Genomic DNA, 25060 nt, shown 5'->3' with positions numbered 1-25060 from the left:
GTCTTCTGTTATTTCCTCAGGTACCTGGTGAAGACTGTGGACAAGTAGCTTCAGAAGTGAAAACCACCACCCGGAAATTCCGCATCTGGCTTTCAATTACCGCCAAGGATTAATGAGACTTTTTAGGGCCAGTGTTTTGATGGGCAGAGTGCCCAGGTATCGACTCACCTAAACTCATATATGTCGAAACGTGACCAGGTAAAATGGTCAATCGTACCTCTCTGTGGCTCACATCGGTGGCTTTGTGTGTGCTGAGTCACTGCGGGACAAATTCTACCCAGGAGAGTTTGCAACTTCAAAAATGGAATACGGACCAATCAAAAGCAAGCTTAGTGGCCCATCGCCGTGTAAAACGTGGCTGGGTCTGGAACCAGTTCTTCATCGTGGAGGAGTACACTGGAACAGAGCCACTCTATGTTGGAAAGGTGAGCTTAACTCATGGAAGGAGATTTTTTTCTTAGGGGGAAGAGCCACTTTACATGAAGCAGCTGAATTCTGGTTACCAGCACTGAGTTATCTGCAACCTTGAACCTTCACTTGAAATTGTCCAACTGCAGGTATCAAAATAATTGAGACATTAGTGTGCTGCAAACTGAACAGTATTCATTTTGTAATAATCACTGAAGGCCACCACTTTCTGCGGTTGTATTCTGTCATTGCAAGCTGCCCCTCAGGTTTTTCAAAATCATTTTTCACTTCCCTCCTCCTCTGAAGGTGCTGAGATAAGGGGGTCAATTTTAACCTAACCCATCCACGCTGGTTTTACACTCCAGACAATTATAACATCCATTGCAGTCAGTGGAGAGTAATATTGGGCAGGGTGTAGACCACTCAGTGAGTTGGGTTAAAATGGCTCCCTCCTCCAGGTTACACAGGTGCTGTCAGGCAGGCCCTTCATTGCTCACCTATTCTTCATGTATGAGATGCAACAAATTTCAGCAGGCTAGATGTAGACCTGTGAGGGATCACAACTGAGCAAAATGCTGTACACACACACACATACTCCAGTGAAGGTCACGGTCTAGCAATCAAAACTGGCAGATTCTTCTCTTCCCGAGCCCAGGGCACTAGGGAAAATAATGCTGCGCTGAGTGAGGCAAATTGGCTCCACATAGACTAGGGATTGATTTACGCAGTCCCACACTAGATGTTTACTTTATAGGCAATCGGAAACCAACTTGTACTCTTCATTTAAAATCTTCATGATTTCATCCCAACAGCTTTGACCTTACAAATAAAGGTCAGGAGTACTTCTTCAGTGACATCAAACAAAACCTAATTGTATTGTGGAGCCTGAAGACCTTGCACAAAGTCACAGTGATTTGAGACAAGAATGGAGAAGTTAGCACAAGACAGCTCACAAGAGCAAACTGTTTCAATTAGCAGGAAGGCTCGAAGAAGATGGCTAAGTGGACGCGTATATCCAGGAATATAAAGGCCAGAGAACTCACCCAGCTGCATTTTGATGTTTCATGAAGGGATGGAAGGCAGGCACTGAAATAGATCATTTGCTGTGTTAGAGATTCCAAACACGACCTTTCACTAACAGAACTCTGTTCCTTGCAGAGATTAGGGCCCAAGTTTTCCCTAGCACTGGGTGGTGTTTATTGACATGTACTACCAGCACCAGAATGTTTGGCGCCATACATTCTGGCACTGGTGTACCTGTGAAGAAGGTTCCCGCGCCATTTCTGGGTTTACAGCCAAGTTTCCATCCTACAAAATGTTTTAACCTGGCGCACAGACACTAGAATCACTGCAGGAAAAAGCCTTACCTTCAGTTGGAGAAACCCGCGCTGGCCCGCTCCTATCCCCAGCCAAATGGACTGCCTCCCTAATACTTTAACATTTAGCATAATTAAAAATACTACATTACCTGTAAGTATAAAAATAAAAATGTTAAATGAAAACAACAATAATGCTGCTCCCGTGATGTTAGGCCATAAAATAACTATTTTAAAACCTTTTCTATTGATGTTTCTGGGTCCCAAAATCAACCAACATCTTCAAACATTCTTCAAAGTTAATCCACCAGGCTCCATCTTCCGAGACATCCACCAGGTTTTTCAAAGAAGCTGGAAAAATGAAGTTTTCTTCTGTGAGCAGCAAGGGCAGCCTTCTGCCATTTCTCCTCCTCGACTGTAGCCGCTGCTATCCCCCGACCGAAGGTCCTTCACCACACGGGCCCGCTGATATATATATACTTTTTTGTGCGCATGCACTGTGCGTTTAAAAAAAAAATGTTTTTTCTTTGAGCATGTGCTTTGCGCATGTGCAGATCTGGCACACACCCCACCAGTTCAGCTCAGGTAGCGCCAGAAGGTGCGCATGGTGGAAGGAGACTTCTGTTTTTTATGTTCAGTGCTGAGGGGCCAAATAAAAATAGCCATCCGGGTAAGTGAGTGCCATTATTTTTTTAGGGAAACTTGGGCCCGAGAACTGTGAGGAATCAACATAAGAACATAACAACATAAGAAATAGGAGCAGGAGTAGGCCATACGGACCCTCAAGTCTGCTCCGCCATTCAATAAGATCATGGCTGATCTGATCATGGACTCAGCTCCACTTCCCCGCCCGCTCCCCATAACCCCTTATCGTTTAAGAAACTGTCTATTTCTGTCTTAAATTTATTCAATGTCCCAGCTTCCACAGCTCTCTGAGGCAGCGAATTCCACAGATTTACAATCCTCTGAGAGAAGAAATTTCTCCTCATCTCAGTTTTAAATGGGCAGCCCCTTATTCTAACATGATATGGCACTCTGGCTACATATTTCAGTGATTTCCAAAACGTACTGCTATTATGATGACATTACCTTCTTGCTGTCACTGCACCACATTCGCTCTAATTCATCGTAGGTAAACCTCAATACTTGGGGCATGCATGCTTGGGGCAGGAGGAACTACCAAAGGAAGTTTGGTCAACTTACATCGATCCAACTTTGAAATCTGGGCTGGAGTTCAGCCCTTGTCGATTGTGATCAAGGTTTCCAGCTGTGATGGATATTGAGGTTTGTAAATGGAAATGAGTTCTGGCAATGTTAGTGGAGATAGGAGCATGACGCCTGAGGTTCAACACTTCCTGATCCGAATGGGTTCCACGCACTGCCTGGAGTTGGAGGCGGCGGGGATTTAGAAATCGCACAGTTCCAGCACTCTTTCTAAAGTGGCTTTATCCTACTCCATTTCTTTACAAGCAGAATTTTGTATTGAATTTCTGTTCAGTTCAAATGGCCTTAGACTGCCCAGCAGGCGGCTGATCTCTGACTGAGGCATCACATCATTTCCGAGGCCCGGCCTCAACAAATGGCGCTCTACCACTGAGCCCATGGAAGGGAGAAGAGGGGAGGGGAGCTGAGGAGGGGAGAAAAATCTCATCTCTTTATACAAGTCTCAGAAACGCTAAACAGCCCTCATCAGGACTCAGCCACCTGAATGCATTGATCATTCGATTCTAAAATGTTTGATTGAAGATCTCTCACCGGTTATCACACTGTTCTATATCATACTCTGTTTTGTACAGTATTATAATTAGAATTTAGCCAATATTATTTTAAATTTGTTTTTAACTCACCTATTGCGAGACTGAAACAAACCCCAATACTACAGCAATAATTGTTCTGAAACGTAAGGAGTAGATGTATTACTGTAATACAATTTCAATTAAGCATTTCTTATTTCTCCCTTTCCCCACCCTTGTTCTGCCATTCTTTAATCATTTCATTCTTTTTCTGCTCAATTATTTTATTTCTACCTACTTTCTAACTAGTGTGTCCTGCCCTTTCTGCTCCTTGTTCACAGTCTATTTTTTCTTCACTCGCTTCATAGACTGCTGGCAGGTCCAATGAGATAACAGTTCACCTTATCTGCCATTGAGGCAGAGCTCTCATCAGTAGAACCTGCCATTCATTGGCTGAAAACTGGCTCAAGGTCCATTTTGTCAGTTGTGTGAGTACTGGAATTTGAGAGATTTACTTGGTCTTATCTAATAATGTGACCAGCCCACGCCCTGTTGCATTTTTATAAGCATTTGCACTCCTGTTAAGTGGGTCCGGCTATGCCGCTACCCCCCACCCCACCCCCTCACACTCTCCAGAGGTCTTCTCTCCTACAATAGATTTACTAATTAATCGGGTCTTCTTGTGTTTCTTCAGTCAGTCGGTGAGAATCTCTTTCCCTTAAGGGAAATGGGTAATTCATGCTGGGGCTCGAGTAATCCCGATTTGTTAATTACTAGACTTTATTCTTCATTGGTTCTCAAATCATTTTTATTCATATCATACTTCACAATTATCCTCTCGGTTTTTTTTTACACAATTTTAGATAGTCAATCAAACGTGGCGACTTAGTTATTATAAGACACGGGCTCTATGTTAATACTCACAAGCCCGTGACAATGAGCAGCTTTTCGGTCAGCATGATCCCTGGGTGTTCCTTCCTCTCTTATACTCTGTTCCTCGCTTTTACTCTGCTCCTTGCCAACAAGCTCCTCTCTTCCTTCACGCTGCTTCGTGCCACGTCGCACAGCCGCCGCTCGTTTACACCATGTGAAGTTAGCCCGCAACACAGCTGCCGCGCCCGCACTCCATCACATGTTGTTTGCCACACAGCGAAACAGGAAAAGCTACGCCAGCTCGAGTCACCTTATCAGGGTGCCAGTAATCCATTCATGGCTACATCAGGCAACTCATCTGAAATTCAGTAAGGGCTAATATTTCTTCCATTTCATCTCTACAGCATTTTCTCACCGATTTGCATAAGTGAACAGAACAACAATATCAATGAAGATATAAAGAAATAAATAAGCAATCAACCCCATACCCTTCTTACATAATCACACCTAGAATTGCCAATGAAACCCCTTCAATTTGAATTACAGTTTATTTTGCTGCAGCTGTCTTTATAATAAAGATCATTTTATTGTTTTTCACATCAGATCATGGTGAAGTGTTGATCGTGACTGGAACAACATTGTGAACTTCCTCATTTTACTGATAGAGAAGTATTCATCGGTGTCTTTAGATATACTGTCCATACTCCTCTATTTCAATATTTTGGAAGTGATGAACAGCCATTGTGGATTCAAACTACACTTAGCTGGAAGTTGCCTGGACACGATATCAAACTCTTTTGATGCATGTAAATCAACTTATTTTGATGGAGAGAATTGAACTCCTTCTTGCTAAACACCCAATATGACAGCCAGACGAATGCCAAGCAGGCTATTGCCTATTGCCATGCCTCCCCCAATGTCACTCTGAGCTGGCAGCAAGGAAGCATGTGAGACGAGCGCAAGAATGTCTCTCGATCTGATAATCTCATGTGGAGAACGGCCATAATAGGCACGACTTTCTTTGCTATTGCTCCCATCACATGTTGCAAAATGCCTGACCCCTGCTTGCAATGGTATGCTTGAAGCCATGGTCATCATCATCATAGGCAGCCCCTCGGAATTGAGGAAGACTTGCTTCCACTCCCGAAGTGAGTTATCTGGTGGCTGAACAGTCCAGTACAAGAGCCACAGACCCTGTCACAGGTGGGACAGATATTCGTCGGGGGAAGGGGTGGGTGGGGCTGATTTGCCGCGCGCTCCTTCCGCTTTTTGCGCTTGACCTCTTCACGCTCTTTGCATTGAGACTTGAAGAACTCAACGCCCTCCCAAATGCATTTTCTCCACCTCGGGCGGGCTTCAGCCAGGGTCTCCCAGGTGTCAGTGGCGATGTTGCACTTTACCAGGGAGGCTTTGAGGGTGTCCTTGTAACGCTTTCACTGCCCACCTTTGGCTCGTTTACCATGATGGAGCTCCGCATAAAGCATTTGCTTAGGAAGTCTCATATCTGGCATGCGAATGATGTGGCCTGCCCAGAGAAGCTATGGTATTGTCAGGACAGATCCCTATGATCCATGGTTGAGACTATGGGATCGACAGGACAAAATCGCCATGATCCATCAGCCCTTGATGCAACATAGTGGTGCTCTAACACTTTGTGCTGTTGTTTTGCCACAAATCATTTAATTATGCACTAACAATCTTGAAGCATATTGGGGATTTTACAAGGTCAGTGATTGCTTCAGCACTTGGCAACATAGTCACTGGAGTGGAAAATCCCTGGCATTCACCTTTGTAATGCTCGATTATAGCCCATGCTAACAGACTCACATATTGATTAACAGCAGGAGTATTACAGCACAAGTAAAATGCTCCTCGTTTCATTATGAATTTGGTAATAAGATATCTCTATGACCAAAATAGCACCATTGTTACAAAAACTCCTTCCTCAAATGTAAAAACAAAATCCATTAATTTCCCCGACATTGAACAGGATATAGTCAACACATTACTTGATGAAACTAAAGTTTTAGAACTTTGGGCAATTCACGGGATGGTCCAAACTTTAAACACTTCTTCAACCTGTGATTCAACCTCATTCCCAACCTAGGCTGGTATGTACCAAATTGGGCCTATACTCATTGGAGTTTAGAAGACTGAGAGGTGATCTTATTGAAACGTATAAGATTCTGAGGGGGCTTGACAGGGTAGATGCAGAGAGGATATTTCCCCTCGTAAGGGACTCTAGAACTAGGGGACATAGTTTCAGAATAAGGGGTCAGCCATTTAAAACGGAACTGAGGAGGAATTTCTTCTGTCAGAGGGTCGTGAATCTTTGGAATTTTCTACCTCAGAGAGCTATGGAGGCTGGGACATTGAATATATTTAAGGTGGCGATAGACAGATTTTTGAGTGATAAGGGAGTCAAGGGTTATGGGGAGCGGGCGGGAAAGTGGAGTTGAGGCCAAGATCAGATCAGCCATGATCTTATTGAATGGCGGAGCAGGCTTGAGGGGCCTAATGGCCTACTCCTGCTCCTATTTCTTATGTTCTTATGTAAAAGCTATTACTGGTACAAAGATTTGATGCCTGTTACATGTGTATCATATACAGAACTAATACATTTTGTGTGCATCATTTTATACAGAGGTTGCAACTGTGCCATGGTCAATGAGGGATGCAATGTTTTAACGCCCATGGATCAAATAGTGTTCCCATGATTTCACCAGACAGAGAGGGATCTCAAATTATTTGGAAGACCAACTCTGTTAGTGTGGTTGTCCCGCCGCTCCCCACCCTCCCAAAATTTAAATATGAGAGTCTCGTTCATTCATCGCCCAATTTCCTGTTGATTTGTTTCACGGGATGATTCTGATCCTGAAGATAGTAACTTTCACGAAGATACAGTCCCGTAAGAGACAGAAACAATATCGCACTCAAGTGCCCATTTTTCACACAGTGGGGTCTGATGGGTTATTCACAGGCGTGTACCGATTATCTGGTAGCCGATGTTCCCATTTCCGTAAGTGCAGCCCATTCCTCTTTTAAATCAAATATCTGGTTAGCGAAAAGAAAAAGGAATTATCCAACGATGCAAAATGTAGCAATTTAATGAACTGGCAGGAATAGAAAGAAATCCCATTAAACATCAAAGTAACTATTGCAATGCATGCAATCAAAAGTCCAGACATTTCGCAACATGCTCGAATTGTGGTTTGCTGCCTGCTGACAGCACATCCATCCACAACAGTGTCAATTCTACTTAGTGCAGAACACACGTCCACTGGAGCATCTGGCTTAATTGTCACCCACAACCTCAGCATAGAATTGCACACATCGCCATGGTGGTGGTGGACGGGTGTTGGTGATTCCTCCACCTCTGCCCAGTCTCTAGATCAACTCACCTTTGCCTCTGCTCCCTCTCACTCCAGCTAACATCATCATAGGCAGTCCCTCGAAATCGAGGAAGACTTGCTTCCACTCTAAAAGTGAGTTCTCAGGTGACTGACAAGTCCAATACGGGAATTGCAGTCTCTGTCACAGGTTGGAGGAAAGGGTGGGTGGGGAGTCTGGTTTGCCGCATGCTCCTTCCGCTGCCTGCGCTTGTTTTCTGTATGCTCTCGGCGACGAGACTCGAGGTGCTCAGCGCCCTCCCGGATGCTCTTCCTCCACTTTGGGCAGCATCCTCTCACTCAGCGTCAACAATTTCCATATTGGTCAGCAATCCGGTCGTCCTCATGGATTCAAACCTTTTATTAAAAATTAATTCTCAGGGTGTATGTGAGCATCCCTGGCAAAGGGCCCCATCCTTACTTGCCCTCTTAAGGTGGTGGTGGGCATTCTTCTTGAACCACTGCAGTGGTTTTATACAACTGAGTGGCTTGCTAGGGCACTTCAGAGTTAACCACATTGAGCTGGAGTCACATATAGGCCGGACCAGGTCATGACAGCAGTTTTCCTTTCCTAAGGACATCAGTGAGCTAGTTGCAATTTTATAACAATCTGACATGGTCACTTTTACTGATATCAGCATTTTATTTCTGGGCTTTTAAAAAAAAGTTGAATTCAGATTCTCAAACTGGCATGGTGGGATTTGGACTCAGGTCCTCGGCATGATTAGTCCAGGCCTCTGGATTACTAGCCAGGTATCATAACTCATGTGATATGGTAGGCCCACTGGCGTTCGTGATAACGAACTCACACACTCGAAGACGGTGGCTGCTTCCTCTGTTGCCGCGATGGATTTATGGAGCGAAAATCTTTCGGAATGGATTCTGCTTTTAGATGCAGGCACTTTGTGAGCCCGACAGTTGTCAATAATCAACAAGGCAACTGCTCTGTCTTGTGATGTCGTGCTTCGGTCAGAGTGATACGACCACTCATCAAAAAGGGTATCATTCACCATCTCCCTTTGCTCTTTCTACAGATTCATCATTACCATCATAGGCAGTCCCTCGGAATTGAGGAAGACTTGCTTCCACTCTTAAAACGAGTTCTTAGGTGGTTGAACAGTCCAATACGGGAACCACAGTCTCTGCACAGGTGGGACAGACAGTCGTTGAGGAAAGGGGTGACTGGGACTGATTTGCCGCATGCTCTTTCCGCTGCCTGCGCTTGGTTTCTGCATGTTCTCGGCAATGAGACTTGAGGTACTCAGCGCCCTCCCTGATGCACTTCCACCACTTAGGGCGGTCTTTGACCATGGACTCCCAGGTGTCAGTGGGGATGTTGTACTTTATCAGGGAAGCTTTGAGGGTGTCTTTGTAGCATTTCCTCTGCCCACCTTTGGTTTGTTTGCCGTGAAGGAGTTCCGAGTAGAGCGCTTGCTTTGGGAGTCTTGTGTCTGGCATGCGAATAATATGGCCTGCCCAGTGGAGCTGATCGAGTGTGGTCAGTGCTTCAATGCTGGGGATGTTGGCCTGGTCGAGGACACTAACGTTGGTGCGTCTGTCCTCCCAGGGGATTGGTAGGATCTTGTGGTCAGCGACTTGAGGTGTCTACTGTACTCTGAGCATACAGGAGGGCAGGTATTATTACAGCCCTGTAGACCATGAGCTTGGTGGCAGATTTGAGGGCCTGGTCTTCAAGCACTCTTTTCCTCAGTCACCATCCCACTTTGCTCCTTCTACAGGTTATGGGTAGAGTAACAACACAACTCAAACACTCGGCAGTGGTATTGGAATTCCCAATCAGAGTAGCTCTCTCTTTTATTCTCCAGCCACGCTCATACAATCAATGATAGGAATTCATCGCTTTGATTTGTTTTAAACCACCTGAGTACTTTTTTGTTGTTGATGAAACTAGCTTTCTGTCTGGGCGTACCATGTAAGACCAGTTTCATCAGCACTGAAGATGCCTTTGGGCTTGTGGAGAGATGAAATGGCACAAATATCATGACGCTCCCAGTTCTCGATGGTTTTAAGGGACTATCACTACCCTCCATACATATGAAGCTGCCGTTGATTGCCTGGTGGCTTCTGAAGCAGCTGATCTATGATTCAAAAACAAGTCCTTCAGTGAATTTGTTTCCTCTTCCAGTAAGGCAAGGCCAGATTTCCCAGGAGGGCTAGTGCTCTATTGATCACAGGGCTGAATTAGAATTAAGCAACGGATTTCACTGGTCATAGCCCATTTGTGGTGGGGATTTCAATTAACCAAAAATGTGAATCGAGGCCAAATTAGCACCAAATTGTCAGTGCTTTTTAATGGTTGGCTTGTTTATTTTATTTCAAATGAACAGATAATTTGAATAAAGCAGCTTTGAATTAATAGAAGTAGAGTATACACACTAGTATCGAGCCAATACTAACATTTTCAAGCTGTGACATTTCCCACTTTGCAGCCTAGCTAATCTCATTTTGGAACTAATGCCTGCCATGGCCTTAAAGGATATCGGTGAAGCTGCCTCTCAATAGAAAGTCTGGTGGGAGCTTGGGCTGAACCAGTTGAAAGAAATTTGTGACTAACTAATTGTCAATACTCAATGGATTTTAACTCCCAATGTACGGCATCCTCTCCCGTGGACACATGAAGATTTCACTTCCACAGCTGCCATCTTGGTAGCCAATGTGGTGCCAATGAATGCCAATCAATACCAACTCACCAGGTAATGTCTGTCCAAAGCTCATTTCATTTCAAGCTCCGACAGTTGTTAAGAGAATGAACAACTAATCAGTTTGGCCTTTGCTTCATTGTATTCAACTAAGGTTACAGAGCTTTGAAAAACCACTGTACCATCCAGTGAAGGAAGAATATCCGGGAGGGCACTCGAGTCTCATCGCCAAGAACAAGCAGAAACCAAGCGTAGACAGCGGAAGGTGCGTGCACCAACCCAGGCTCCCCGACCACCCTTTCCTTCAACTACTGTCTACCTCACCTGTGACAGAGACTGTAGATCCCGATTTGAACTCTTCAGTCAGCTGAGAACTCACTTTTAGAATGGAAGCAAATCATCCTCGACTCTGAGAGACTGCCTATGATGATGATCACCAACCAGTAACCTACTTAGGAAACCTGATTAAGTGAATACAACTTTGAGTTTTGTCAGGGATATCAAATAACTTTGAGATATTACCCAATGTGTAAATGTCAGATTTACAATGCTTAGATATTTAGCCTCCCTTTGTCAGCAAGCACTTCTGGGAATTTGTGAAGACTCTTGACATAATTAGATGCTGTTGCTTGTAGAACCTGCTTACATATCAACAATTTTGTTGTGGAACCAAAACAGAAAGCTTTTAATCAAGCAAAAATACATATTTTAATTGTTAGAACAAGCAAGCCATAACTCATTTGATCAATCACGCCACACTATTGATGATACCTTAAGTGATACCTGAAAGGATTCATTACTAAGAAGCTTGGGTCTGTCTGTTTCATCACTGGTTGAGATTTACTTGTGATTTGTAACAAGAGCTTTACTGTCAGTGGCAAGGCATTTTTTCAGCTTCCTTAGTAAGAACATAAGGAATGGAAGAAGCCATTCAGTCCCTTGGGCCTGTTCCACCATTTAATTAGATCATGACTGATCTGTAGCTCAACTCCATTTTAGCTCAAAATCCCTTGACACCCCCTAACGCAAAAAAAAACATTTATCTCAGTCTTGAAAGAACACCCCTGTGTCACCTCCTGCCAATCTGAGTATATATCCCTTATCCCGACTCTCTGTCTCTATCCTCCCAGCAAATTTTTTACTCAAGTCAGAAGGCTACCGCCAATTCTCATTTTTGCTAATAATCTTTTGTGTGAAACCTATTAGACTGCCTTCTGGGAGACCGTAGACATTCCCTCGTCTACCTTATCAGTGACCTCCTCAAGGTGGCCAGAGTAAAGTTGTGCTAAAAGCCCAGCCTCTGATTTTTCTCCAAGTACAAAAAAGACTTAAAAAAAATGGAAAATGCTGGAAATTGGAAATAAAAACAGTAAATGCCAGAAATATACAGCAGGCCAGTTGATATCTGAAAGGAAAAACGATGGTTAATATTTCAGATATAACTCTTCAGTTGCCTCTGATACTAAACCTTAATGATTTGATGTTAATATTGTGGATAAGGATAGTAATTAGCAGCCTGACACTTAATTTTCTCCATGATCTAGTAGTGCAACCAACATCAGTAATAAGATTGCAAAGAACCTCTCTTCTAGTAAAGGCACTGAACCATTAGGATAATAGTAGTTGCCAGTTCAGCTTCAATCCCCTGTCTGTGCTGAGTTAGCTGGTTTCTACTGGGGCAGTGATGGGGAAGATACTAGACTCCCGAAACAAGCGCTCGACTCCCAGCTACATCACAGCAGGCGAGCCCCAGGAAGGCAGAGAAAACGCTTCGAGGACACCCTCAAAACCTTCTTGAAAAAATGTGACATCCCCATCAACTTTTGGAAATCCCTGGATCCAAGCGGAGGAGGAGCATCCGAGAAGGCGCTGAACACTTCGGATGTCTTCACCAGGAGCACGCGAAAGCCAAGCACAAACAGTGGAAGGAGCATACGACAAATCAAACATCCCACTCACCCGTCCCTCCAACCACCGTCTGCCCCATCTGTGATAGGGACTGTAGATCCCACATTGGTCTCATCAGTCACCCTAGAACGCATTTTAGTGTGGAAGCAAGTCATCCTCGACTCCGGGAGATTGCCTAAAAAGATGGGGCAGAGCACTTCGCCTCCATTATCAAGGGGAAAAATGCCCTTCAGCAACACTTCCAATCAAGTTGCTATCCAGCAACCCCCTTGGAAAGTGTGCATTATGGGTGAGGAAAGGACTGAGCAGTGACCTTCCCCCAAGGTCAAAGAGGTCATCAACATCCACTGGAGTCACAGATAAAGAATGGCCATTGGCACGATACCCCCAGCAATGAGGAGGGAAGAAAATGGAGGGGGGGTGAGGGGGAGGGAACATGAGATTATTTAGAATGTTAGCCTGCTGTAGTTGTATGAAATATTGTGTGCATCCTGTCCATTTGGGTGCTATGTAATTAAGTTCAGCAGTTGTTTTATTTCTCATCCAAATATAGTAGCCAATTAACTGTGCTACCAGCTACCGCAATCTAAGATATGCTAGGAAAGACATTGGCATTTTTAATTGGGCAACAGTCTTGAGGGAAAACACTAACATTGGCCTGTAATAGTTTTAATTTAATACCGCTAGACCTACACTTTGTTGTTGCCTCGCAGTGAGAGTGTGGCTGCTCCACAACAACTTCCAGTTTTATAGTCCCTTCAACATAGCAAAATCTCCCAACGTGCTTAAAAACAGGGACACTAAATAATGGGTAGAAAGGTTTGGGGACAAGAGTTAAGGAAGGGAGCCAAGATGTGGTTAAAGAACTAGGTTTTCAGGAGGTTTTTCAAAGTTGGGAGATATGTAGCAAGGTGGAAGGATTTTGGAACGGAATACCAAAGTGTGGGGGCCTGATGATTGAAGGTCTACCACAGCTGGTGGAGGGAGAGGGGGGCTGGGGGGTGCGGGGGATGGAGGGCTGCAGGGGTGAGGGGGCGTGGGTTCGGGGGTGCGGGGAACAGAGGTGGGGTGGCGGGGGTCGGGGTGCGGGGATTGGGGGGGGAGGGGGATGCGGGGGACAGGGGTGTGGTGGCGGGGTCAGGGGGGGTGCGGGGTTCGGGGGATGGCAGGAGGGCGGGAGTCGGAGTGGCAGGGGACGGGGTGGTGGGGGTCGGAGGGTCGGGGGATGTGAGGGTCGGGGGGTCTGGATGGTGGGGGGCGGTGGGAAGGGGGTGCCATACTCCTCTTGTAAGTTGGAATAATGGAAGACTTTAACAGGCTAATGGGGAGAGGACCTTGTGGTAGACATATCAATCTCAGAGGATAGTATGCAACTCCTTAGTGATCACACTTTTGTGATCTGTGGTATGCAAGTCAAAATAGCTTAGCTGTTACCCATGGTTTATTAACATAGGTAAAACCCTATGGGCTAGAAATTTGGTTGGAAGGTTCTTAAGGTGCTAATGTCGGGCAGTCGCTAAATTTAGCGCCAGAAAATGGTTTGCGACAGCAGCCACAAAATTCAGTTGTTGCACCCTGAGTGAAGTGCTAAGGGAAGTATTGCACAATTCTCTTAGGGCGCTAGGCTGGGTGAGCAACTGAATATCATGTGCTAAAGAGCCGGCTTCGTAGCTCCTCCCTGCAAAAAAAAACAGAACAAAAAACACAAAAAGCATTCACTATACATTACTCACACCAAATAACAAAAAAATATATATCAATCACACTTACCGCATGCAGCCATTCTTTCCCTTAGTGCCCCGGACAGCTCTGCTCACCAGCTTTCTCTGGCAGTGCCACTGCGGGACGCATCTGTGTCGAACCGGGGGCGTCGCACACCGGCGTGATGCTCCCGGGCGATATTCCTCAGCACCGTCGGTACCAACGCACTGAAGTTGCCGAGTGGCAAAATGCCGGTGCTCCAAACCCTTTAGCGCCCCTGTAGTGCCCTTCCCATCGGGCGCTATCCAACCAAATATCTCCCCCTTTGGTTTTTATTGTGTTTCTTTTCAATGGACGAGTTTATTTGGCCAAAATGGCCAACATGCTCCACCCTTTGTTTCTGATTGGTCCCCTTGGAGGATAAGCCACACCCTGAAGTTTCAAAGGAATGTGTCACTGGAACTGCCCATCCCAAGCTCTCACTGACTTTGAAAATTGCAACTCGATCCACTTTGACTTCCTGAAGCGACAGAGGACAGAGCTCCCCAAAAGACAGCAAGTGCCTTACCCCAGTCCAAGTGCATGCCTCCCCCAGACAAAGTGCCTTACCCCAGTCCAAGTGCATCGTCCCCCCAGCACCCCCACCCCACCATAGATGGGGCATTGTGCACGGATTGTTAACAGGTTTATTGGGTATGAAGTGAACAGTGACAGTGTCATGATTTCTGGATATCATCCACTCCAATGATGTCCCTTGTAGGGGGTTGGAAGAACGTGATCCATCTTCCCTAAGTCCCCTCTCTCCTGTCCGATTTCCCCCCGCCCCCCCGTGTCTCTCTCGCTCCCGCAGTCTCTCTCCCCCCACAACCTCCCTTCCCCCTCAGCCTCTTACCCACCTCCCCAGTCTCGCTCTCCACTTAACATCTCACTCTCCCCCCAGCCTCTCTCACACTCCCCCAGCCTTTCCCTCCCAGTTCTCTCTCTCTGCCACCCCCCCACCATCCCCCGACCACCCGCCGCAGCCATCGCTCAGGAATGGCGGCTCACGGGAGGCTCAGTCGGAAGTTGGTTGGAGGAGCAGCAACTCGTTCAAAGAACCCGGAGAGCAACAACATGGTCGGACTGACCGCAGCGTCCCACTTTAGGTTCGGGACTCCACATCTCTCTCCCTCCCCAGACTCTCTCTCCCCGCACCCTCCCCCACCCACTAGCATCTCTCTCGCCATTGCCCCCCATTCCCCCCACAGCCATCAGGACCAGGCCGGCTGAGTAGTGGGAAGAAAGTTGGAGCCTCAGGTCCTGTTTCTCGGCACCACGCACATGGAATGATTGGGGCTGGGAGGGGGGGCGGAGCTTGACAAGGGCGGGGCTTGTCACCTGTCGGTCAAAAAAGTGCAGTATGGGCATGGGGGGGGAGGGGTGGGGATGGTGGTGCTGGACAGACACCTGTCAAAAAATGTGCAGAATAGTTAGTCCCTTTTTTTAATGCTGATAAGCATAAGTAGGAATCTCCACCATGTTCTGTTCCATGTAATGTTCCTTCTAGATTTTATATGTTGTGTGCAGCCTGTTTATTTCAATGTGGGGTACCTTTAAATTTGCTGCGCATAGCTTAAAGGGAACATAAGAACATAAGAAATAGGAGCAGGAGTAGGCCATTTGGCCCCTCCGACCTGCTCTGCCATTCAATAAGATCATGGCTGAAGATTTGGTTCCATGGTGGAGCTTTAACACTTAACATGAATATCAGACTAGGACTCGGTTTTGTGAATGCCTGAATTTCAGATCTTCCCAAGACGATGACACATTAATCTCTAATTTTCTTACATTTAATCGTGTCTCTATGGCTCCTTGATGTGTCATCCATTACAACACTACTGAATGGGATGAGAGAACGAAACTCTCATGGCAAGATGTTGAAGTGCTGCATGCTACTTTGCCCTTGAACCTAGACCTTCCTCCTTTGCCGCCCCTCTTTTGCCGATCACTATGGCAATAGACTTTGGGCAAGAATCCATACAAGAGGAAGTCACCTTTAAATGGGGACATTGAGTGAATTTGGCAACTTTCAAGCTAGCCTAACATGAATAGATTGTATTTCACAAAACTCTTTTTTGGTCGCCTCTCCTAATGTCTCCTTCTTTGGCCAATTGTCCATTTTTATGACCTTATGCCTCTATGAAACACTTTGGAACATGCTTTTTCTACATTAAAGGCACTATATAAATGCAATTGTTATTGCTGTCATCATCTCTGGTCCAATGAAGAATCAAAGTAGCTTGGCTCGGGTTCCTCTGAGAATACTTCAGCTGCAGGGTACAAGATCAAGGCTTGAATTGAAATGGATTAAACTATTATAGAATAAGTGCTGCGAGTGAATTATTTATTCACACAGTATTTAGAGTAAATTTCAGTTTGACAGTACATTTTGTAGTGTTACACAAGAAGTCACACAATACTCTGGAGGATTGTTGCATCAATAGCAACTTGCAAGCGGTGAAATGTTGGAAAAGTTGTCAAGCACTGACAAGCTCCCAAAGGAAACAATAAAGATGCCATGTAGCTGTATGTCCAGCTAACATCATGATACAGTGGGACAAACAATGAACTAGGTCTGAATTGCTATTTTGATGTGAGCAGAGTTAGTCCACTCTCTGCACGAAGAAAGCAGTCAGAGGCCGAAACCATTTGGATGGTTGGGCTTCATTATCATATTTCAGTGAGCTGCCCGCGCATCTCGAGCAGTTTGTTGATCATAGGTGGGTGAGGGAGAGGAGGGCAAACAGTTAAATCCAGTGGCTTCTCTGTGAAGCCGAGCCTTAAATGATGGGGGGTCGGGTATCGGGTAGAATGATTTTTGTGAGGCTGGGAGGAGAGAATAGAACAAGGCTCTATGTCCAGTAGCACTAGCAGAGATCATAGCTACTCTTTTTAACATTATAGGACTCTGGTTTGCATTGCATGGTGAGGTTTCTACCTATTTCTGGTAGGAGCCTTAGTCAACTATCTGAAGGTCCCAAACAAAATGGCAGAAGGCAGAACAGCGGAAGCAGGGCGGTAAATTCTGAACTATAATTTGGACCACAAAACCATCCCATTTCAGTCCGAAAATGGGGATTCAAATGGGGGCCACTCTTTCTCTAGGGTTCAGTCTTACTACAGGGAAAAATTTTCCTCAATAAACATGCTCACTAATAAATGTTTACTGAACACTTATTACTGAAGACTAGCTAAACTGTTACTGCAGATTGGGCACTTGAGCTGCAAGGAGAGATTAAGCATACTGGGAATGTTTACACTGGAAAAAAGACATGTTGAAGTTTTCAAGATTATAAGGGCTATAGATAAATTGAACCCTAAAAAATTGCTCGACATAACTGTTATGTATGTAACCCTAGGCAACCTGTATCACACTACCACCTACCTGTTGGAGTGCCAAGCGATCCCAGCACCTCTTGGGAGCACAGTATATAAGCAGGCCACCCATGAGGTACCAGAACTCTGCAGTCTTATTATAGGAGCTAAGGTCACATTTGCTCATTGTACACAGTACTCAGTTTCATCCTTTATTATGAACATATCAATTGGCGACGAGGTAACGAGCGACCACGCGAAAATGCAAAGAACAGTTGGTATCCTGGAGAAGTTCTCAGAAGGGGATGATTGGGAGGCCTTCGTGGAGAGACTCGACCAATACTTTGTGGCCAATGAGCTGGAAGGGGACAAGAACGCTGCCAAACGAAGGGCGATCCTCCTAACTGTACGAGGAGCAACAACCCATGGCCTCATGAAGAATCTCCTAGCTTCGGCAAAACCAACAGCTAAATCCTATGAAGAATTGTGTATGCTGGTCCGGGAGCACCTAAATCCTAAGGAAAGTGTTTTGATGGCGAGATATCGGTTCTACACCTGTCAACGGTCGGAGGGCCAGGAAGTGGCGAGCTATTTTGCCGAACTAAGGCACCTTGCAGGACATTGCAAATTTGAGGGATTCCTAGAACAAATGCCTGGAGACTTTTTTGCACTGGGCATTGGCCATGAGGCAATCCTTTGCAAACTGTTGATTATTGAGATTCCGAATCTAAGTAAATCCATAACGATAGCCCAGGCATTTATGTCCACCAGCGACAACACCAAACAAATTTCACAGAGTAAAGAAGTTTTGGCCAGTACATAAGGCAACGTCGTTTTCGAGCAGGAATATACATGGCAGAACGTACACATCGGCTGCTGCTGCCCGACCTCAGATGATCGAGAGTCCACCATCAATCATTAATGCGATGTTGGTGCTGTGGAGGTGATCATCAGCCCCATCAATGCCACTTCAAGCACTATGCCTGCAATGGTTGCAGAACAATGGGACACTTCCAGCGAATGTGCAGGCGAGCTGCAAATCCTGCAAACCTTGCAAACCACCACATTGCAGAGGAAGATCAATCCACTGTGGATCAGGCTGAATTGGGGACTCGTACTGAGGAGGCAGAAATGTACGGGGTACATACATTCACCACGAAATATTCACCAATAATGTTGAAAGTTGAACTGAACGCATTTCCAGTATCGATGGAACTGGACACGGGTGCGAGTCAGTCCATAATGAGTAAAAAGGCCTTCGACAGGCTGTGGGGCAAAAAGGCACACAGACCCAAGCTCAGTCCCGTTCATACCAAACTAAGGACTTACACCAAGGAACTAATCCCTGTAATTGGTAGTGCAGAAGTCAAAATCTCCTATGATGGAACAGTACACGAACTCCCACTGTGGATTGTGCTAGGAGATGGCCCTACATTGTTGGGCAGAAGCTGGCTGGGAAAAATCCGCTGGAACTGGGACGACATCCAAGCATTTTCATCTGTCGACGACGCCACATGTGCCCAGGTTCTGACCAGGTTTCCATCATTGTTCAAGCCAGGCATTGAAAGCTTCTTGGGGGCAAAAGTGCAGATCCATTTGGTTCCCGGTACGCGACCCATCCACCACAAGGCAGTACCATATATGATGCGGAAGAAAGTGGAAATCGAGCTGGACAGGCTGCAGCAAGAAGGCATCATCGTGACGGTGGAATTCAATGAGCAGGCTAGTCCGATTGTCCCGGTACTTAAAGAGAAAGGCACGGTCAGAATTTGTGGGGACGATAAAGTAACGATTAACCGTTTTTCGCTACAGAACCAGTACCCGCTACCCAAAGCAGATGACCTATTTGCGACCCTGGCTGGAGGGAAGACGTTCACTAAGCTGGACCTGACCTTGGCCTACATGACGCAGGAGCTGTAGGAGTCTTCGAAAGGCCTCATCTGCATCAACACACACAAAGGTCTGTTCATCTATAACAGGTGCCCGTTCGGGATTCTGTTGGCTGCGGCAATCTTCCAACAGAACATGGAGAGCCTGCTAAAGTCGCTCCCTCGCACCGTGGTTTTCCAGGACGACATACTGGTTACAGGTCGGGACACCATCAAGCACTTGAAGAATCTGGAAGAGGTTCGTAGTCATTTGGATCGCGTGGGGCTCACGTTGAAACGTTCGAAGTGTGCTTTCCTGGCACAGGAGGTCGAGTTTTTGGGAAGAAGAATTGCAGCAGATGGTATCAGAACCATTGACACCAAGATGGAGGCCATCAAGAATGTGCCGAGACCACAGAACGTGACGGAGCTATGGTCGTTCCTGGGACTCATTAACTATTTTGGTAATTTCCTACCTAGGTTAAGCACCCTGCGAGAACCCTTACATGTGCTACTGCACAAGGGAGACAACTGGGTATGGGGGAATTCAAAAGAGGCTGCCTTTAAGAAGCTAGAAATCTGTTGCATTCAAACAAACTGCTTGTCCTGTATAACCCTTATAAACGACTAGTGCTAGCTTGCGATGCGTCGTCATACGCGGTCGGGTATGTGTTACAACAGGCTAACGAATCGGGGATTTTGCAGCTGGTCGCTTATGCGTCCAGGAAGTTTGTCCAAGGCCGAAAGGGCCTACAGCATGGTTGAAAAAGAGGCTCTGGTGTGCATTTACAGGGTAAAGAAAATGCAGCAGTACTTATTTGGCCATAAGTTTGAGCTTGAAACTGACCACAAGCCGCTCATATCGCTGTTCTCTGAGAGCAAAGGGATTAACACCAATGCCTCTGCCCGCATCCAAAGATGGGCGCTCACACTGTCGGCATACAACAATGTAATCCGCCACAGACCGGGCACCGAGAACTGCGCAGATGCTCTCAGTCGGCTGCCATTACCCACCACCGGGGTGGAAATGGCACAGCCAGCGGACTTGCTCATGGTAATGGATGCATTCAAAAACGAAAAGTCCCCCGTTACTGCACGCCAGATCAGGACCTGGACCAGCCAGGATCCTTTACTGTCGCTGGTAAAAAAAACTGTGACCTCCATGGGACCTGGTCCAGCACTCCAGCAGAGATGCAGGAGGCAATTAAACTGTTTCACTGAGGCAACGACAAAATGTCCCTGCAGGCGGAGTGTCTATGGTGGGGCAATCACGTGGTCTTGCCCATGAAAGGCAGAGATACGTTTATTTATGAACTACACAGCACCCAGCCAGGCATTGTAATGATGAAAGCCATAGCCAGATCTCATGTGTGGTGGCCCGGCATCGACTCAGATTTAGAGTCATGCGTGCGCCAGTGCAACACTTTCTCTCAGCTGAGCAATGCACCCAGAGAGGCACCGCTAAGTTTGTGGTCGTGGCCCTCCAAACCGTGGTTGAGAATCCACCTGGACTATGCGGGCCCATTTTTAGACAAAATGTTTTTGGTTGTCGTGGACGCTTACTCAAAATGGATTGAATGTGAGATAATGTCTGTAAGCACGTCCATGGCCACTATTGAAAGCCTACAAGCCATGTTTGCCACGCACGGCTTACATGATGTCCTAGTCAGCGACAATGGGCTGTGTTTCACCAGTGCTGAATTCAAGGAATTCATGACCCGCAATGGGATCAAGCACGTCACATCTGCCCTGTTCAAGCCCGCATCCAACAGCCAGGTAGAATGGACAGTTCAGACCATCAAGCAAAGCCTGATATGCTTGTCGGAAGGCTCACTGCAGACCCGACTATCGAGTTCTGCTCAGCTACCGCACCAGACCCCACTCAGTCACCAGAGTCCCCCCAGCTGAGCTGCTCATGAAAAGAGCACTCAAAACAAGGCTCTCTCTTGATCTCCATGATCACGTGAATGGCAGGCGGCATCAACAAAGTGTGTACCATGACTGTGCAAATTTATCACGCGATATTGAGATCAATGATCTTGTGTTTGTACTCAATTATGGACATGGTCCCAAATGACTCGCTGGCATGGTCATAGCCAAAGAGGGGAGTCGGGTGTTTCAGGTCAAATTGGCCAATGGACTAACGCACAGAAAACATTTGGACCAAATCAAATTGTGGTTCACCAACAGCTACGAACAACCTGAAGAAGACAACATCAACGTTGATCCTCTAACACACACACACACACACACACACACAAGCGCAACTGACATCATGGTTGACCACGAAGCCGAAGTCACCATCCCCAGCAGCCCGGCAAGGCCGGCTGCCCAGCAGCTCAGTGAAGAACTAATCAACTCACCCATACCCGCATTTGTACCGAGACGATCGACAAGGGAGCGAAAAGCCCCAGATCGTCTCACCCTGTAATTAAGTGTACTGTTGACTTCACGGGGGAGTGATGTTATGTATTTAACCCTTTGTAACCTGTAGTACATTACAACCAGAGGGCCTGTTGGAGTCCCAGGTATATAAGCAGGCCACCCACGAGGTACCTGCACTCTGGAGTCTTATTAAAAGGAGCTAAGGTCACACTTGCTCATCATACACAGTACTCAGTTTCATCCTTTATTATGAACATATCAGTAACTGTAATGTATTTGCTTCATGGGTTCTTTTCTTAAGAATTTATAGCAATACATAGCTATTAAGAACTAGTTGGTTTATTAGCAAAAGGTTTAACAATCACGCTACACATTACCAGTTCATCCACAAGTTCACAATCACCTGCCTAATTGTGGATCCCCCGAACCCAACTGGCTGGGGTTTTATTGAGTCTTGAGAACATCACGTGACTGGCTAAGCCACTCACAACTCAACAGCTCTACACTATTTTGTGTGAAACTATAATTCAAGTGACCCCTTATTAAAGGGGCACTAAAACCGACAAATTAAACAAATTAAACTTTTGACGTTAATGAATCAAATTCAAATTTGGTTGCCGGGGGTGATGATGCACTCCAGTCCCTCCGGCACCCACCTCTCGCAGAAGGCTGCGAGTGTACCGGTGGACACTGCGTGCTCCATCTCCAGGGACAACCTGGCTCGAACGTAACCGCGGAAGAGAGGCAGGCAGTCGGGCTGAATGAATGCCCACTGCCTGGACCAGTTAATGGCCACCTTGGCCATGCCCAGGAGCAGTCCTATGAGGGGCCTTCCAACCTGCCCGCTCCTCTCCACACAGGGTGCCCAAAGATCAGGAGCATGGCACATTCACAGGTGCATACATTACAATAACTGCAAGCATGCATTATGGACTCGAGCTCAGCAGGTGAATGGTGAACAGCTACATTAGATATAACTGTTTCATATCAGGGGCGGAGCAGACTACACAGCAGCAGCGGAGGTGGACAGTGTTAGCAAGAGTCAAGGGAGAATTGGATAGGTTTTTTTGCATATTAAGCTATTGAGGGATGTAAGCTAAGAGTGGTTGAAGCTGGAGCTCCAGCACAGTGGCATCCCCAGCATTGAATCACTGACCACACCCAACCAGCTCCGCTGGACAGACCACATCGTCCGCATGCCTGACACAAGACTCCCAAAGCAAGCGTTATACTCAGAACTCCTACACGGCAAGCGAGCCCAAGGTGGGCAGAGGAAATGTTTCAAGGACACCCTCAAAGCCTCCTTGATAAAATGCAACATCCCCACTGACACCTGGGAGTCCCTAGCCAAAGACCGCCCTAAGTGGAGGAAGAGCATCCGGGAGGGTGCTGAGCACCTCGAGTCTCGTCGCCGAGAGCATGCAGAAAGCAAGCACAGGCAGCAGAAAGAGCATGTGGCAAACCAGTCCCACCAACCCTTTCCTTCAACGACTGTCTGTCCCACCTGTGACAGAGGCTGTAATTCCCATATTGGACTGTTCAGTCACCTAAGAACTCACTTTTAGAGTGGAAGCAAGTCTTCCTCGATTTCGAGGGACTGCCTATGATGATGAGTGGAAGCATTGTTCCTGGGTCATTGCACGTGACTCAGGGGCTTTGATCTAGCTCTATAAGGAGAGGCCAGCTCACCTACGTGACAATAGTGGCATTCCTGACACAGCACACAAAATGTTGTCAATAGACTAGGGGCAGGAACCAAGCTATCCAAGGCCTGCTAGGAGCTCTTAAAGCACCTAAAAAATTGGAGAAACAATTGTATCAGGTCAGCAACGCAGAATAGGTTCCTTCCAAGATGTAAGTTTGAACGTCCTGGCATGGACGGACTGCGTGGAAGGTTAGGCTTTTTTGGAGTAGTACCAGAGCAGACCAACGAGAGGTGGCAGAGAGAGTAAATGCTCACTTGTGCACCATTCCTGGGAGCAGGTAGCATTGAAATATGCGAGTCAGTCACCCCTTACTGTCGACAAGCTCACATTAGGTATAATTTCCCAACCTCACCGTACATGGCATCTCAACAACACTTCACTGTAAGCTTGGTGGAACATCACAGCTGGAGAATGCACAGTAGTCAGCCAACTGCTCATCTACTTTCCAAAGAGGCAGACATGCCCATGATTTATTGAAGCGCTCTGTATTGCTGCCACGCCAGTGCATTTGCCCGGCATCTGATTAAATGCTCAAGGAGAAAACGTCAAGCACACTGTCAACGCAAACTACAATTGCAAGCCGCATATTCATAGATGGCTGCTGAGCTGGGCAATACACATCTTCTCCCATGGTCCTCATTCCAGCCTTTTTTTGACAGGGTTGTAGGATGAAATAATTTTACTCAATGGAAAGTACATTACAAAATAGAAGCCTATCAGAATGCATCTGCAATAATGTTGTTGAATCACTCAGGTGGGCATGCAACTGCTGCCAAATAAGCCACAGTTCCTCAAACCAACTGTGACCTGCGAAAATTCGAATGTTCACGGAGCAAAGAAGGTGAGTTCAAAGAGCACCGTTCACTGATGAGGTCCTGTGGGTTACTGTGGATGGCATGAGAGAATGGCAGTAGATGTTTCCACATCGACTCAAAGCGGAGGAGGCGCCGAACACTTCGAGTCTCTTCGCCGGGAGCACACAGAAGCCAAGTACTATTATGTCTGTAGAATACTTATGAATGACTTCACGAGGCATTGTGTTGTACTCAAACTGTAGTGGCCTTGGTCCTTTACTCGTAACTCCAGAGTGAGGCAGCCGCATGGTGGCTCCCCTTTTATACAGCCCCTGCCACCAGGGCAGGAAACCCCAGTCTCCACCAGATGCATTCTCTGGTGGTGCCAGCATGTATATACACAGTGTAAACCTTAATGATAGTACATCAGGTAAACAAGTCTCGATCTTATGCAACTATACAGTGACTACACAGAGTATATCTATAGTCTGCATAAAAACAGGTACAAACAGCGGAAGGAGCATACCCACCCACCCTTCCGTCCATCAACATCTGCCCCATCTGTGACAGAGACTGTAGTCCATTTTAATGTGGAAGCAAGTCATCCTCGACTCCGGGGGACTATCTGAAAAGAAGATGTTTCCATTTCAGCACAGGGCAGCAGCAGGAGTGGGAGAGGTAAAGCACAATTTAACAAGTTGTCATACCTTCAGGATACACAGCATTGTTGCAGATGTATTCGAGAGCTTGTTCAGGGATCTGTACACAAGAGGGGCACCTTCGGATCATGTCTGTTTTCTTTACTGCTGCCATACACAGTGCTGATGGTTTCAGTGAGCTGTTCCAGATCCCTACCTTATATTGTATCTTATAGACCAATACTGTTCAGTTTATATTTCAGCTGATATTATTGACCTGTTGCGGAAACTGGCTGGGCGTTAGGAGACAGAAAGTAGGGATAATGG

The 25060-nt window shown here is 46.3% G+C and overlaps 1 protein-coding gene across 1 annotated transcript in view; it reads left to right on the top strand.

Moving 5' to 3' along the window:
* Window positions 1-203: 203 nt before the first annotated feature.
* Window positions 204-25060, top strand: part of LOC139276996 (cadherin-22-like) — a 750218-nt gene continuing 725361 nt past the window's right edge. The window contains exon 1 of the mRNA XM_070894995.1: window positions 204-425. Coding sequence (XP_070751096.1) covers window positions 204-425 — 222 coding nt within the window. The remainder of the gene's footprint in view (window positions 426-25060) is intronic.

Source organism: Pristiophorus japonicus, chromosome 12 (assembly GCF_044704955.1).
Source record: "Pristiophorus japonicus isolate sPriJap1 chromosome 12, sPriJap1.hap1, whole genome shotgun sequence".
Lineage (NCBI taxonomy): Eukaryota > Metazoa > Chordata > Chondrichthyes > Pristiophoridae > Pristiophorus > Pristiophorus japonicus.
The sequence above is the reverse complement of the archived record's forward strand: the minus strand, read 5'-3'. Positions and strand labels throughout refer to the sequence as shown.